The following is a 15,180-nucleotide window of genomic DNA, read 5'->3' as shown; positions in this document are numbered from 1 at the left end:
GAGTGTGCAGATTTGGTGCTCCCTCTATATCAGTGTTTGTGAGGATAGTGCCTGCAGGGGTGTCACCGGAGGTTTAAGATATGCAGCTTGCTGTCAGTACCGACACATTTCTCCCTCTGCACTGCTGCACAGATATGCAAATGGTGGCTCCTCAGAATGCAGAGTACCGGATCAGCTTCAATTTATTCCATTCTGCTCCCTTTTTTTTCTTCCCCCCTCCTCTCCCTGCTGTCTCTGTTCTTGCTTTGGTTTTCTGTTTGTTCTTTGCTGCTCAGTTCATGGCATCTGCCCCCAATGAGAAATTCCTGTGAGGTGAGAGGATTTCACCTGCAAAGTGTCAAGTTGCGCTTTAGTGCAAATGTGCAAAGATTTGATTCGTGATGTCAAATGTGTATTTAAAGACACGTTCTTGCCTCTAATGTGGTTAGGGATGGTTGTGTAACCCCCCCCCTCCCCAATGCTCTGTAGTCTTGTTAATCATAAAGGTAACAACAAACCTGAATTGCTCATGGTAAAACACAATTAGCCAGTTGCTTAGCTGCTCTCAAAAAGGCTATCTCACCAACACACAGTGTCATCATTAATCTAGTCCCAGTATAATTTAAATGCCGATGTCTATCCTCTGTGATCCATTCCCAGCCCACACTACATTTACATTCTAATTAGATGAAACCAACGAAGCTTTATAGGGACCCTTTGTTATAATGCGCTTGTACTTACCTTTTCAAAGCTTGTGCTAATAAAATAAAATTATAAAAAACATGCACATTAGATTTTATACCTTTGGCCACTGAGTAGAACTAGCTTTTTAAAGCACTCAGCACCCAAATGTGTGTGTAGCATAACAAGAGGATTTCTGGCCTCAAGAGTATAAATTATAAATGAAATACCAGGGATAAGAGATGTGGTGTCAAATCGGTAATGGATTTAATGAGAATGACTGTATATATATATATATATATATATATATATATATATATATATATATATATATATATATATATATATATATATATATATATATATATATATATATATATATATATATATATATATATATATATATATATATATATATATATATATATATATATATATATATATATATATATATATATATATATATATATATATATATATATATATATATATATATATATATATATATATATATATATATATATATATATATATATATATATATATATATATATATATATATATATATATATATATATATATATATATATATACATATATACATATATACATATATACATATATACATATATATATATATATATATATATATATATATATATATATATATATATATATATATATATATATATATATATATATATATATATATATATATATATATATATATATATATATATATATATATATATATATATATATATATATATATATATATATATATATATATATATATATATATATATATATATATATGTATATATATATAATTTTCTTAACCTTTTAATGTATTATTTTAAAAGGGTAAAAAGGCAAAAAGTGGCCTTTTTTCACTACAATGAACATTGTTCATTAATGATCGACCATCTTCACATCACACTAGAACAACACAACAACCAAATAAATCAAACGCAAACATTATTTGTGATTAAGTGGGAAAGGTATTTTCATTTTTTGTTTATTTAACATTTAGCGGCTGAAACAGCTGGAAGTCCATGATTCTGATTGTACTCTTGGATTATGCACACTCCATTTGAAGGGATTTTATGTTTCATTTTTGACATACCTAATGTGCTGTGAGTAATGATAGGTAAAACAGCACATAAATTGGTTTGTGTTTTGTTAAAATGTTGCTGTAGCCATAGAATTATGGGAGAAAGTAATGTGAAAGCAAGAAAAAAAACATCTTATGGTTGACTGACTTGATTTTTACTCGTTTTGTGCTCAGTGTCACTTGAACCATGTTTTCCCATCAGCATCACTGTTGCTTCTGGCTGAGAGCATTTGGCCAACATCATTAGTGTTCATAAAATGAACTGTGTGCGCTTTTTACTAATATCCCGTTATTCTGTTGATTCATGAACATTTTTTATTTTTTAAAATAGTTTATGACCACAAGGCTCCAAATGAATTTCTTTCAAATTTAGAGGCTTATGTTAGAGAAGGGGGGGGGGGGGGGGGGGGGTAAGCCTGACGGGGCTAGTGGTTCGCACCTCGGCCTCACTGTTCTGGGGTCCTGGGTGCGAATCCAGGACTGTCCTCTGTGTGGAATTAGCATGTTCTCCCTGGTTCTGTTTGAGTTTTCTGTAGGTATACTCCAGTTTCCCCTCAATTTCCAAAGTCTAACCCTAACCCTTTCTCATTCCCGGGTACGAATTGAAGTCTGCGTTATTTTTCAGCATTTTTAACATATCGCAGGGGAAATCCTTCAGTGCTTCCCTGCTTGATAATGCAACCCAAAACCCCTTTTTCAATGGATAAAACGTGGCAGTTTCAGTCAACACCCCCTGCTCTGTTCACTGCCATGTCCTCAATCCTCATATTAAATAAATCAGCTGAAGCCTGGAGGAGACAACAAAAATATTTCATGATAATAATTGGAAAATAGACCCATTTACTGATGCCACGTGAATAAGTGAATAAAAATATATATTTAAACTGATTCATATTTCCGGGGGAAAATCTAGACATCTTAACTAGACCGTGTTTGTAATCTACTTGTGATGCTTAGCAGTCGTAACTATTTCCCCCTCACCATCTTACTTCACTCCTAGCTGAACCAATCAATCATAAACACTTCATATCTGAATGCGTCGGCAAACTTCTTTGCACTGATTACATTTGGGCTGTGCACATAGCCTGGAGCATCTGAGTTAGCGTCTGAGGGAATAAAAGGAAGAATACTTATTTCGAGATGTCACAGAAGGTTGAATTATTTTAGCATTTCGGTACTATATAGTTACATCAAGAATCAAGAATATATTACCCTGATGTATCAAGATTTGACGACTAAAATGAGTCAGTCACTTGAGTGCATGTATGTGTGTATATGTATTTGTGTGCAGCTCTTTGTACTTTAGTGTGCAATAGCGTACTTTCGGTTGTGCATGTGTGAGGCTAATCTTTTGACAAGCATTATTTATATTGTATTCATACAATATTTTTTGGCATCAAAACTTTACATATACCTCCCCATTATGTTTAAAATTGTCATCATAGCTATAATTACATTTTGAAACTCCCTTTAGAAATAACAACCGGCTGTTGATGGATGGTGCCAAAGCAAACATGACGTGCAGAAAACAATGGATTATAACATGAATTAAAGCTGTGTAGCACATTTCTGAAAATGCGAACTGGAAGTGCTAGAAGGGGAGAAGAAACACCATCTAAAGAAAAGGATATTCAGTGCTAAAATTTTCCAATAATACTCAAAAAGTGTTATAACAAAATACCATAATTTTCTGACTATAAACCAAATTTGACAATAAACACTTTTTATATATAGGCCTCATACGACTACATGATTCCAAAATGTATTGTGGGATATATAATGTACCGTATTTTCACGACTATAAGGCGCACCCTCAATGAATGACATTTTTTCCATGTATAATGCGCAGTGTATTATAAGGCGTACTGTCTATTTTGGGGAAAATTTAAGACTTTTAAGTGCACCTTATAGTCATGTAAATACGGTAATTGCTATTGACTTTCAGGTATGAAGCACTCACTACACAGTCACCTCTAGAGCCAGCCATTGTTGATGTTTTGGATTTTTTTGTAAAAAATCTTGCAGTGGGGAAGGAGCTATATGAAGGAAGATGTTGGAAACTAAGATGGCATCTGCATATTTAACAGTATTGTTTCAGTTCAGGCGTTTGTGTTTTTTTAATATCTGACAGTGGTGGTTTTTCGTTTTTCGTTTAGTTTTTTCCATGTATAAGGCGCAGTGTATTATAAGGCGCATTGTCTATTTTGGAGAAAATTTAAGACTTTTAAGTGCCCCTGATAGTCGTGAAAATACGGAATAAAATATTTTGTTAAGGTTTTTTAGGTTCACGCAAATAACAGACGTATGATTTACTCATTGCTGGCTACCTGTTTTGTTTATCCACTGCATAATTCAACACTCATTTATATTGTAAATATCTCTACTTTCATCAAATTGATTGTTTTTTCAAGATGTTATTTCAATGTATTTCTATCAAAAGACCTCTCAGTAAAACGGTAGTCTCTAGCTTGCTCTGGCGGAATGGGAGAGGAGTGATTGATAACACTGGGCTCTCTTTCAACAATGACTCAGTACTGCGCAGGGAGCTGTGATGGAACGTTAGATGCAGTAAATGCAGCAAAAAGTAACCACCTGACCTGATCTAAAATGCTTGAAAAATATTCAACACTTAGTGGGTGCTTTTGCAAACATCCTTCTAAATAAAAAAAATAAAAAACATCAGTGATGCTCTGAAATTGACTCTTGAGGGAACATCCATCAGCTCAATCATTCATTCATTTTTCTGAACCGCTTATCCTCATAAGAGTCGGATGTAACTACGGGTGCCAGGTGGGGGACACCTAGAATCGGTGTCCATCTAACCACAGGGCACATCCATTGGCTCAATCCCAAAAATAAAAAGACATTAGTTGAAGTTAAAAATGCATTATTTTTTTGTACAAATTCGGCCATATAGCAATCAAGCTCAACGAGCATCATGGGGTCACTGTATTTTTTTTCCTTTTTCCAATTGGTGATGCTTCTGAGTAGTGAAATGAACATTGAGCCTGTCGAGTATTACATAGATATTTTGTTTAATCCTCTCTTGGTGCCATTACTGCTATCATTATCAAACATTCAGCCTGAGACAGTATTGCCTAAATAGATGTGAACATTCTTTTTTGATGCCACCGTTTGAAGGCAAACCAAGTCTTAAGATTGACCACAATTTGTTCCACAATGCTGGTAACTGTGTGAGCCAGTAGTTCATAACCTGGATTCGTGCAAAACCCAGGCGTTCAGTGTGCTAGTCTCAGGGGCTCAGTGAAGGTCGAGTCAAACACAGTGTGTTTGTATCAGTTCGCTTCACTTCACTCTTATGATTCATGAAGTCATGCTGTCCTTGACCAGCATTGGCCGTGTACTGTTTGTTACCACATTTTTCTATATTAGATATTGGCGAGCGCTCCTTTTTGTATATATGGTAGACATTACAACAATGCCATAGAAATATTTTGAATCTTACCCTTTTCATAATAAATTTGTGCATTTCTCAAGTACTGTGAGAAGAGAGCAAAAGACCCATTTATTGGCAGTAAATATTGATTTGTCAACACAAAATTGTTGAACTTGTTCAGTAATTAGTTACACATATACTTCTGCCTTTAATTTAATAGAATCAGGCTTAAATTTTCAAAGCTCCAGCCATAGCAAAGGGAAGTTGGTAGTAGTTGAGGGCAGAAGCACAACTCGTGAAAAACACTTTGATAAGAGAGCCTGCTTCTTCTTTTCACTTGCACCAGTAATAACTTTCTTGGCACCCACAATGATAAACAAAGAATAAAGTTACACTAAGAACACTTGGAATAAAATTCACAAAACAGCGGGTTAGAACTCTGTGACAAACGAGGGTCAAAGGCACATGAAAAGTATCATAGAGACTCAGCTCCATCCTAGCCAACAGTCAGCAGGGTGGTGGAAGAACCACTCTATCACGCCAAAGAAAATGCTGTAACACAAAGTGTATTTGTGTTTCAGGGGTATTTCAATTTGTGAGATTTGGCAGTTTGTTATTTGAATGACTAATATATCCAGAGACATAATTTCCCACTGAGTAGTTTTGTTACCAGAATATTTGGTATGTAGGAATATATCTAAATAGAGGTACCACTGTAGCACCCTGTGTATTAAGTTGGCCTGTGGGTGCTACAGTTCAGAAATGACAAGGAAATGTATCAAAATAAATAGCCAGCACAACCCACTTTACTCTCCTGTGTGATTCCCCTCATGAATACAGAACACCTATGGCCATTTGTGCTGCGATCCTCTGGTTGCTGTAGGCTCTCTCCACTTTAGATTGCTCCCCTTAAAGTTGAGCAAGCATTTATTATCCTACTGCAAAGCGAATGATGTGTTTTGTGAAATTGAATGGAGTTAGGTCAGACTAAATATTCCATTGTAAAATAAGAATAAGAATGGCAATAGGTAACCCTTTAGAAACTGGAAACAAATCTAAATTGTGCCCTTTGTCAGTTTACACAATTTAAAAGATCTGATCTGGCTAAAGAAGACGTTGCCTGCTTGTCCAGTAACATATTCCAGGTTTCGTAATGTCAGGACTACTACACTACTTAAACTTAGAAACACCTCTGCATTTCATGACTTGTCAAATGCTGATTTTCCTGTGAGTGGTGAGGCGCTGCTATGTGCGTGACTAAACCATTTCAACAGCCCACTGGTGGTTGGAGAAATCACTCAGCCATTGCAGTGTGTAAAACAGCTTCAGGCGATGAGGTTTGGCGAGACCAAGACATGCAGAGGGGCTGTTTCCTCTTCAGTGGGATGCATGGTTGATGCTTTTCCCAAAGCTCTTGCAAACAGCATGCAAACAAGTCTCAAACAGCACCTTTTCTATCTTCTTGTAAATGCACTCTCTGGCAAGCATGGGGAGGGAATTTAAATTAGGTGTGACTAACAGGAAGATGGAAATCCAAGCGGGGGGTTTTCCACTCACTGTTTCACTCCTGTCTTGTGGCTTCCAAGGTTTATATTTACATCCGCTTGAGTGTCACCAGCTTGGTTCACATTCCAAACGCTATTAGCCGCAACTTTAGTATCCCCCCAAAAAAATCTGTTTTATTTTAAGCTATTGATAGCAACTGGCAATGTATTCTGAGATAGTCACTCCGACATAATACTGGCTCTAAGGGCTCACTTGAGATGTATTTTTTTAATGCCTGTTCTTTCAATATCTAAAGTTCTACCCCTCTGTGTTTTGGTCTTAAAATATCACAACAAGCTATACTATCTGTTTAGTTTGGTTCACCATGGTAAGGTAAACTGTTGTTTCTGCTACAGTCTGCCTTGTTAACATAGTAATAGCTTTGTTAATTACATAATGAACACTGGTGAATGGGTCAGTTAAAAGGGATGCATAGTTTTGTGCTTGTTATCATAATATCTGTACTAGAAATTTATTTGACACTGAGCGACCATGAATCTTTTGAGCGGTTAGTGCGACAGTCTACCAGTTCTGGGGTTGTGGGTTCAATCCCAGGTTGGTTTTCACTGTGTGTAGCTTGCATGGTCTCCCCGGCCTTGCGTGGGTTTTCTCAGGGTACTATGGTTTCCCTCCACATCCCAAAAACAAAAGTAAATAAAAATAAAAGGCCTCATATTGTTCAGTGTGTGCACCTTCTTATGATATGGAGAGGAAAAGTGAGCGAGACTATTCAAGAAATCAATATGTAGATTATTAATACAAGGTCGATGGTCATCTTGCAGGTTATTAATGTCATTGACATTGTCAATCGATGTCTATGCCTTTTGTAGCCTTTGTAAATGTTTTCCTTGCCACTGCCCTGGAGCTCCCATGGGATGTTGGTTTGCAGCACCAATAAGCTTTAGTTCCTGATGATGTGCAATGAGAATTTAATTAGTAAATATGTTACACAGTGCCTGAATAAGCATCTGTGCTGAGGAGCTTGTTGTACAATCTTGATGATGGAGACAACCTGTGCTCTTTTTATGGCCTCCATTTCTAGCAATCTCCAAGTAGTACAGCAATCAATGGGAAATTATCTCACCCAATCGATGGGCCAGCCTTTTGTACTTCACCCTCTCTCCAGCTCTCCTGCTGTCATGCTGAGCCTCTCTCCTCCACACTTTCCTCTCTTTGTCCCCCGTAGCTTAACAACCATTAACAATATTCACCCTCACAGGCAAACTGACCTCGCTTGTTAGATAGTTGAATACATTCTGGCAAACAGTAAATTACTCCCTCTCTGAGTTGCATTTCAGTGTTCTTGAAGGTTACGTTTATGTTCAAAGATAACTCTTCCGTTATGGTAAGGTGTTTATGTTAATATAATCATGTGTAATAGTTAGGATGCAAGTATTTTGGTTCAATAACTGAACGGATAACCACTACTTTATTGATGTTTTATAATTGGTTTTATAGCGCACAAAACCTTTATCAATTGCTTTTCTGGTTGGAGTCTAGCGTTAGCCCTAGCCACCCAAATTTTAGAAGGGAAAAAAATGAAGCCAAGCACAAGTATCGCCATCTCATTTTCCGAAGGTAGTCTGAAACCATAAACTCACTTTATCACTCTAAACCACAGCTAACTAAATTTATGAAGACAAGAAAACAAAGTCACCTTTACCCCTTTAAAATCCCCGATGCTTTTTGATGAACTCAGGGCTGTCAGCAGTTGTTGTAGCACACTATCGGTCCTTTTTAAATCTGTCAAACCACACATGGCTATCTTAAACTGTTCTTTCGTAACGGCATCAAGCATCGAACAGAGCTGTCGTCAGCAATCAAGTCCCCTGAGTGCTGTGTGTTAGCGTGACTTCTTCTTGTAGTAAACATATCTATTTACTGTCCTTTTTTAAATGTTTCACCTCCCATGGTTGAATTTAAATTATTCTCCTGTAGTGACACTAGGCATTGGATGGAGACCTATATGTCAATAAAAGCCCCAGCGAAATCTGGCAAAACAGCTGGTAAGCTTTGTCGGCTCTAGCAAAGCAGCCATGACCTGTCAACATTTGGATTTCCCATATTTTCAAATAGGTCTACCCATCCATAGTTAGTCCTAAATGCTTCTTTTGTAGTGGCAACAGCATGTACATGGAAAAAAAATACTTGCCTTTTTATAAACAGAGCCTTTTCAACAAAACACTAGCTCAGGCTGCATTAGAGAATTTACTTCATGAAAGCAGGAACAAAAGAATGGTGTCATATTGGAACACCCAAAGTTTCAACAACATCATGATGCACTAGGCAGCAAAACAAGGTTACATGAAATTGATTTTTTTGTGTAATTTATTTTAAATAGTTTTTAAATGTATTTTTTTTGGAACTAGTGAAATTATTTTTCCTAAAATTAGCCATAAATACGCTGCTTCTTTATTAAAGCCGATATATTCAAATGGAGAGAAAACAGTTGCGTCTTATAGCCCAAAATTATGTGGAGCAATTGGATTTACTGTAAAATGTGCTACCATTTTTACATTCAGGTGATTCCATTGGAGCAATCAAATTCTTTAAAGGTTTACTGGAATACACAGACACGCACTTGTCAAGACTTTACTGCTTAATTCTTATTCCACGGGCCTTTGTTTTTATTCTGCCCTTTGGTTTATATGGCAATGCATTCATTCACTCCACTCCAGGGGTGTGTACTTAAAAATGCATGCCTTTTTTGTTGTATAATAAAGTGTCTTATTGTGTTAAGATGTCATTAAGCGTTGGATGTATTCCCGAAAATACACAAGTAGATTGATGCTTATGCATATCCTTCAAGATTAAGTCCTTTTCTGTTTCTCTCAGGCCTCATGTTTATTCTGCTGCTACTCACTAATCTGCCGATAGCTTGACAACTTCAAAAGAGGAACAAGTGCGAATCACCACCCATGCTCATTGCAACATTTTTCCTTTAGGCTAACTGGAGAAGACAGTACCTAACGCTCATGTGACGTCTAGTATCTCAGTGAACACCTGGAGTTGCTCGTGGGTCAAAACAGTGGTTTCTAAAACCAACAGCGGTTATTTATTTGCCAATGATGAGCACACCTTGAAACAGCAACTTCATAAAATTCTTCTTTTTGGAAAATCTCCTATTTTTCCGTCCGACAAATGTTCTCAAAGTGATAGTAACATTTTATAACCGCCGTAGTTGCCAAAGCAATAAAGGAGTACTGTTTTACAGCGTTTAAATGACAAATCGCTAAACAGTTAGAGCAGGTGCACTTAACATATGCTTGGTGATGATATCCGGGTCTGTTCATTCTTGACATGCATAGGATTATTAGCTCACATATAGACTGTCCTACTGATATATAGATTTCGCTTTGGGATTACTTTTCCACTATGGCTTGCTTACTGCTGTTTGAAATCATTTAGTGACTGTTCCTGTTCGTCCATTACTCGTTTTAATGCTCATTCATCCGAATACTGTGGGGGTGGGGTGGGGTGGTCCTGGGGTTAATGATTGTTCTATTGAATCTATAAGGTACGCGTAATATTTGACTTTTTCCATGTTTTGATTTTTTTTCTTTGTAATTTAACTAAATTCCTATACTTTTAATATTATACATACAACATGATGCCCATTTTAGTAAGGTATCGTTGGTGCTGTTTTGTATGTGTGTTATGTGAACTTCTTTTGACTTTATTCATCACTGATATCCTTCTTTTTGTGTTAAAACATTGGAACATTGGTCTTTTTTATTAAATAGTCAGGGTATGCTAATCCAACTGTTAAAAGAACAATACAGTAAGTACTTCAATGCACATGCAAGTCTACTTCCAAATGGTTTTATTCGTTTTTTGAGGATCTCTTGTGTCATCACTAAAATCGCTCCACGACATAAGCAGTAACTAACAACAGGATGGGAAAACTGCTTTACATGGGGCTAAAAGAAATCCTTACTGGACCCTTGGTGGGAAACCATCTGCTTTATTGGTACATTATTCTGTTCTTCATTGATATGTGGCTTTTAAAGGAATATTAAATCTTGACCAATTTGCCTTTTAAACAAATAATCCCTGATAATTACCAATGGTAATTGTTTGTTCCAATGTGGCAATCTAAAGCGATTTATGTAACAAAAAAAAGAATAATTATATATATATATATATATATATATATATATATATATATATATATATATATATATATATATATATATATATATATATATATATATATATATATATTGATATAGGTTTTAACTCTTTGACTCCCAATAACAGTGATAATTGTCACATTTTTTAATTGACTAAGCCAATAAGTTAAAATGCAAAGATGTGTGACCGATTCCAGGTTCATTCACTCGATTTAGTTTCATTTTCATCCAGCTCATGGGGGTTTTCTTTGATAGGGAGTCTGCCTTTGTTTTTTCCGGTGTATATTACCGCTGCATGTACTTCTATATAACCCGATTAAAGGACACTTTATTTTGCCGCCAACAAAGGTTGTATTCTAATCTCTTCAAGCCATGGATTAAAGAGTCTCGTTGGCCTTTTAGCACTCTCTTTCTCTTCTCTGACCGTCCGTCTCTTGGTGCGCTGCTCTCTCCAGTGTCTACCCAAGGCCGCCTCTAATCAGCAGGCCTTGAGCTCTCAGAAAGGTCACCCTGTCCCTTTGATGGTGTTTTGATTCATCTCTTCCTCTCCCCCTCCTCCCACCCTTCCCTTTCACCTCTTTCTCACATAGGGAGGTTGGAGAGCCACTACCACCAGGGTGCCAAGAAGGGGCTGATCTCTTCGGTTGTAGAGTGACGTCTCAACAAGCCCAAGGAGGAAGTGGGACCGGACCAGTGGGCTGCAGTCAACTACTTCATCTATCTCGCAGTGTATTGAAACAGTGGGTAAATCTCCAATGGCCCATATTTTCTCACAGGCAATTGCAGTGGGAACATTATACATTCTACTCTAAATCAAAGCCAGAAAAATGTATCATATTTGTTATTCCTTTACAAAAAGTGAATAAAAAAAGATTTTTAGACTGCACAAAAAGTCGCTTACTACGGTGTATCAACTGAACAATGCTTCACATCTTCAAAGATAGATTTACACTGCATTGTTCAAGTGAAGCGATTAGATTTTTTTTGTTACATTTTTTAATGTCATCATATTTAACTCATTGCCTCCCTTTTACAGCAATCTTTCATTTAAACTGGAAGGACTGGTTCTGAAGGTTTGTGGTTTCATTGGCAGTGATCATTTCGACTCAAAAAGATGGCAGTAATCGTTTAATCCACAGTAGCCAATGAGTTAAATGAGTGCCCCATTAAGGGTTAAACTGTCCCTTAAAAGGTGCAGGCAATCGTTTCGAAATGCAAACTACTACCTTTAGTCTAGAACCATCATCCCCCCCGCCTCCCCCCAAAAATGCTAAGGAATTGTGGAATGTAGTCTACTGGTCCTGGGCGCAAATAGCAGTTCCCAAATGCCAGGCCGTCCTGCAACACAAATGTTAGTTCAGCGATTCACTAGAAAAGCAAATCGCCATCCTAGCATTTTGTCTGTTTACATACCTCACAAAACTAAGAATGTGAACTAAGAAAGCAAGAATTTGCAAGGTGGTAGGTACTCTCATCTTAATTCAATACCTTTCATTGATTAGAGAAAAAGCACAAACTGTATTTTCTCTCATTTAGATTGACCAACATTCTTTGCTGTTGTACTCAAGTGTCTTTATCTATGAAGGTACAAAGAGACTGCAGAAGAGCAACTACTGACAGCTCAAGTTGTAAAAAGAAATGCGGAGCCGCCTCGTTTTGATATGCAGCCTGTCATTACCCTGCTAACACCCAAGGCCACATTTAGACTGACACTAGTTGGGGAGTAAAAACACAGCCTACTCATTTATTTCAGACAGACAGACAATTACTTCTGCACAGTAGGGGTGATTATGCAGAGGGCTTTGGCAGGGTCACCCGAGCGCAATCCAAATGGCTTACATTTCTTTCCCACAGTGTAGCAATGTACAATGAGCCTTAATCACATCCCTTTGTTTGCCCCTTCGAGTTATAAGAGCTTGCTTTGTCCGAAACACAGTTTCCATTATTTTGTTGTTCACTTTGCTCATAGTGGAAGCTCTTCTTATGGCCATGATCACTTTCATTTTAAAGAGAATAGAGCACACTGTGATAAACACTATGACTCATGCATTTATTGGTATAAGCCCGTACTTCTTGATTGGTATTTTATCTTGCCATTGTGCATGTACCAACACAGCCCACGCAAGATAAATCCTGAAGATCTTGTTACATGTTCAGTCTAAACACGTCCTTGGTGCATGTTTGTCACACTCTTCTATTGCCTAGGGCATGTCACATTTCTCATGTTTCTTATGATTCCTTTATTTATTTATACGTGTAGGTGTCGTACATTGTAAACCACAGTAATTTTAGATAGTATTGAGCTCCTTTTTTTAAATTTTATTTTTTTTACTAATGCACAATTTGGTTGCACTGCCCTCATTTAACATTTCACTTTATGGCATAGCGATATTTGGCTTTGCAGGATCAACAGTTAGTTGTAGCTTTTAAATCACGTCTGAAAGCTCCATTTATACCGGATGCGTTTTGTCTCATGACTTCTGTTGCCAAATGCTGTATTGTGTTCACTACGACCTTTAGAATTTTCAGTTCACGTCAAGTAAAAAGTGAGCATGCGTAACTTAAATCTTTGAATTTCTCAACTTTTTTCCTGATATTTCTTCCATCTCCAAATACAGTGGTACTTCTTACAACATTCAGACAGCTCCCAAAATGTAAATACACTTGTAGCATCCTGTATTTTATTATGAAATTGGTATGATGAAGTAGCTCTTCCTTTCGTTATCTCTCAACACCTTTCTGGCCTCCTATTGGTATCCCCAACACCCAGCTAGGCTCCCATTGGCTTGGAGGGAGCTCCAAATCCATGGGGCTTTTCTTATGCCTTCAAACTTGATTTGTCATGGATTTAACACGCTGTTTTATGAGTTCACGAGTCCACTTTGTTTTTCATAATGGGCCTCAAGAAAGTGATTTCCCGGTGTGACCAAAAAGAATAAGCGTGCTCTGTTATCAAAGTGTTCACGAGTTGTGCTATCGCCCAACAACGTGTGGCACGCGCATTTTAGGAAAATTATGGAAAGATGTCAAAGGCAAACATAACATTGTATTAGGTGGTTAAGTGTGTGTGTGTACGAATGTTTTCTCAGCTGCCAAACATTTGCCTCCTCCTTCCTCCCTCACCTACCACCAACTTCTCTTCGCTATGCCCTTCCACCTCAATGGAAAATGTCTTTGCATGTATTATTCCTTTTAATGTCTTAATATATTTTCTTTTTCATTGTCTTACATTTTCAGCAAACTTGATAGACCTTTTTGGTTATTTACAAGTAAAATACAAATCTACGTATAAAAAGGTCACAAACTACTTATGGAACAAATACATTTCATGAGTAGAGGTACCACTGTATTACGCCAAAAAGTAGTTTTGTTTTAATACGTTGCCAAAACCAAAAAAACTTGCAGTTCATATATCGTGAAAATAAACAACTAAATTACTTGGATCATATAAAAAACCAACAAAATGACTTAAATCTTCTAAAACTGATAAAGTCACTGCAACCCTGTAAAGCCAAACATCCATCAACATTATCGAAAACGATAAGATACTACTAATACTTCTACTTAAATCACGTAATGAGTTACAATTTGAATCCTGTAATATTACATTAAAATTATGACTTTCATGTCAAAAGTGATTACTTTCCTCTCGTGATATTACAATATATGACTTTAATCTATTGATAGCATGACTCCTGTTATATGGACTATTCTCGTAATCCTATTTTTCTCTGTTTGGACTTTTGTTGAATGGATGGAGGAACTTTCCAAAAACTGAAGTCGCATGAATGAGTAAAACATATTTCATTGGCTACTTCCTTCAATGCTGAACATTGGGAGGGTGCGCCCTATCTGCTCAAACTTGTGACATCGCGTCGCGGCTGACGTGTGTTCCAGTCGCTAGGCCGCCTGTTGCCCTTGGCAATGCATGGGAACCAATCACGCGATGAGAAAAATGTTCATTTTGTAATGTAGTAATTGATCTTGGAGCACATTACGATTACATAATGCTTACTCCATTCTAATGTCATGCTATAAGAGTAAACATTTCCGAATTCATGAATTAACCTCAAAGGGTTGGTCAACTTGCATAACCAAAATGGCATGTATTAAAAGTGTGAATGCTTAAAATGCAATTGTTCAAATTGAAAGCATTCTAGCCTCTCCAAAATGCACACCATGTGCTTTCATAGTGTGAACCACATGGCAGTCAATAGCTGCCAAAAGTCTTTTCTGTTAAACGTGTTACCGTCAAATGTTACATCAAGCCTGTTCAGTATTTCTATGTCCCAATAATTATCCCCCAAAAGTTACCAAAAACGGATTTGTTC

General features: G+C 36.8%; 1 protein-coding gene across 2 annotated transcripts in view; it reads left to right on the top strand.

Annotated features, from left to right (window-relative positions):
• trip4 (thyroid hormone receptor interactor 4) overlaps positions 1-15,180 on the top strand; it is a 54,349-nt gene that overhangs the window by 37,048 nt on the left and 2,121 nt on the right. The window contains exon 13 of one of the 2 annotated variants that reach the window (XR_013325952.1): positions 11,440-11,589. Coding sequence is in view for 1 of the 2 variants with exons in the window: in XM_077713904.1 (XP_077570030.1) it covers positions 11,440-11,504 (65 nt within the window). In the remaining variant the exon portion in view is untranslated. Of the gene's footprint in view, positions 1-11,439; positions 11,742-15,180 lie in introns of those variants that run through there. The other variant, XM_077713904.1, reaches the window with a different exon arrangement.

This window comes from Stigmatopora nigra, chromosome 3 (assembly GCF_051989575.1).
Source record: "Stigmatopora nigra isolate UIUO_SnigA chromosome 3, RoL_Snig_1.1, whole genome shotgun sequence".
In the NCBI taxonomy this organism is placed as follows: Eukaryota; Metazoa; Chordata; class Actinopteri; order Syngnathiformes; family Syngnathidae; genus Stigmatopora; species Stigmatopora nigra.
Note: the sequence above shows the minus strand (reverse complement) of the source record. Positions and strands in the feature narration are given on the sequence as shown.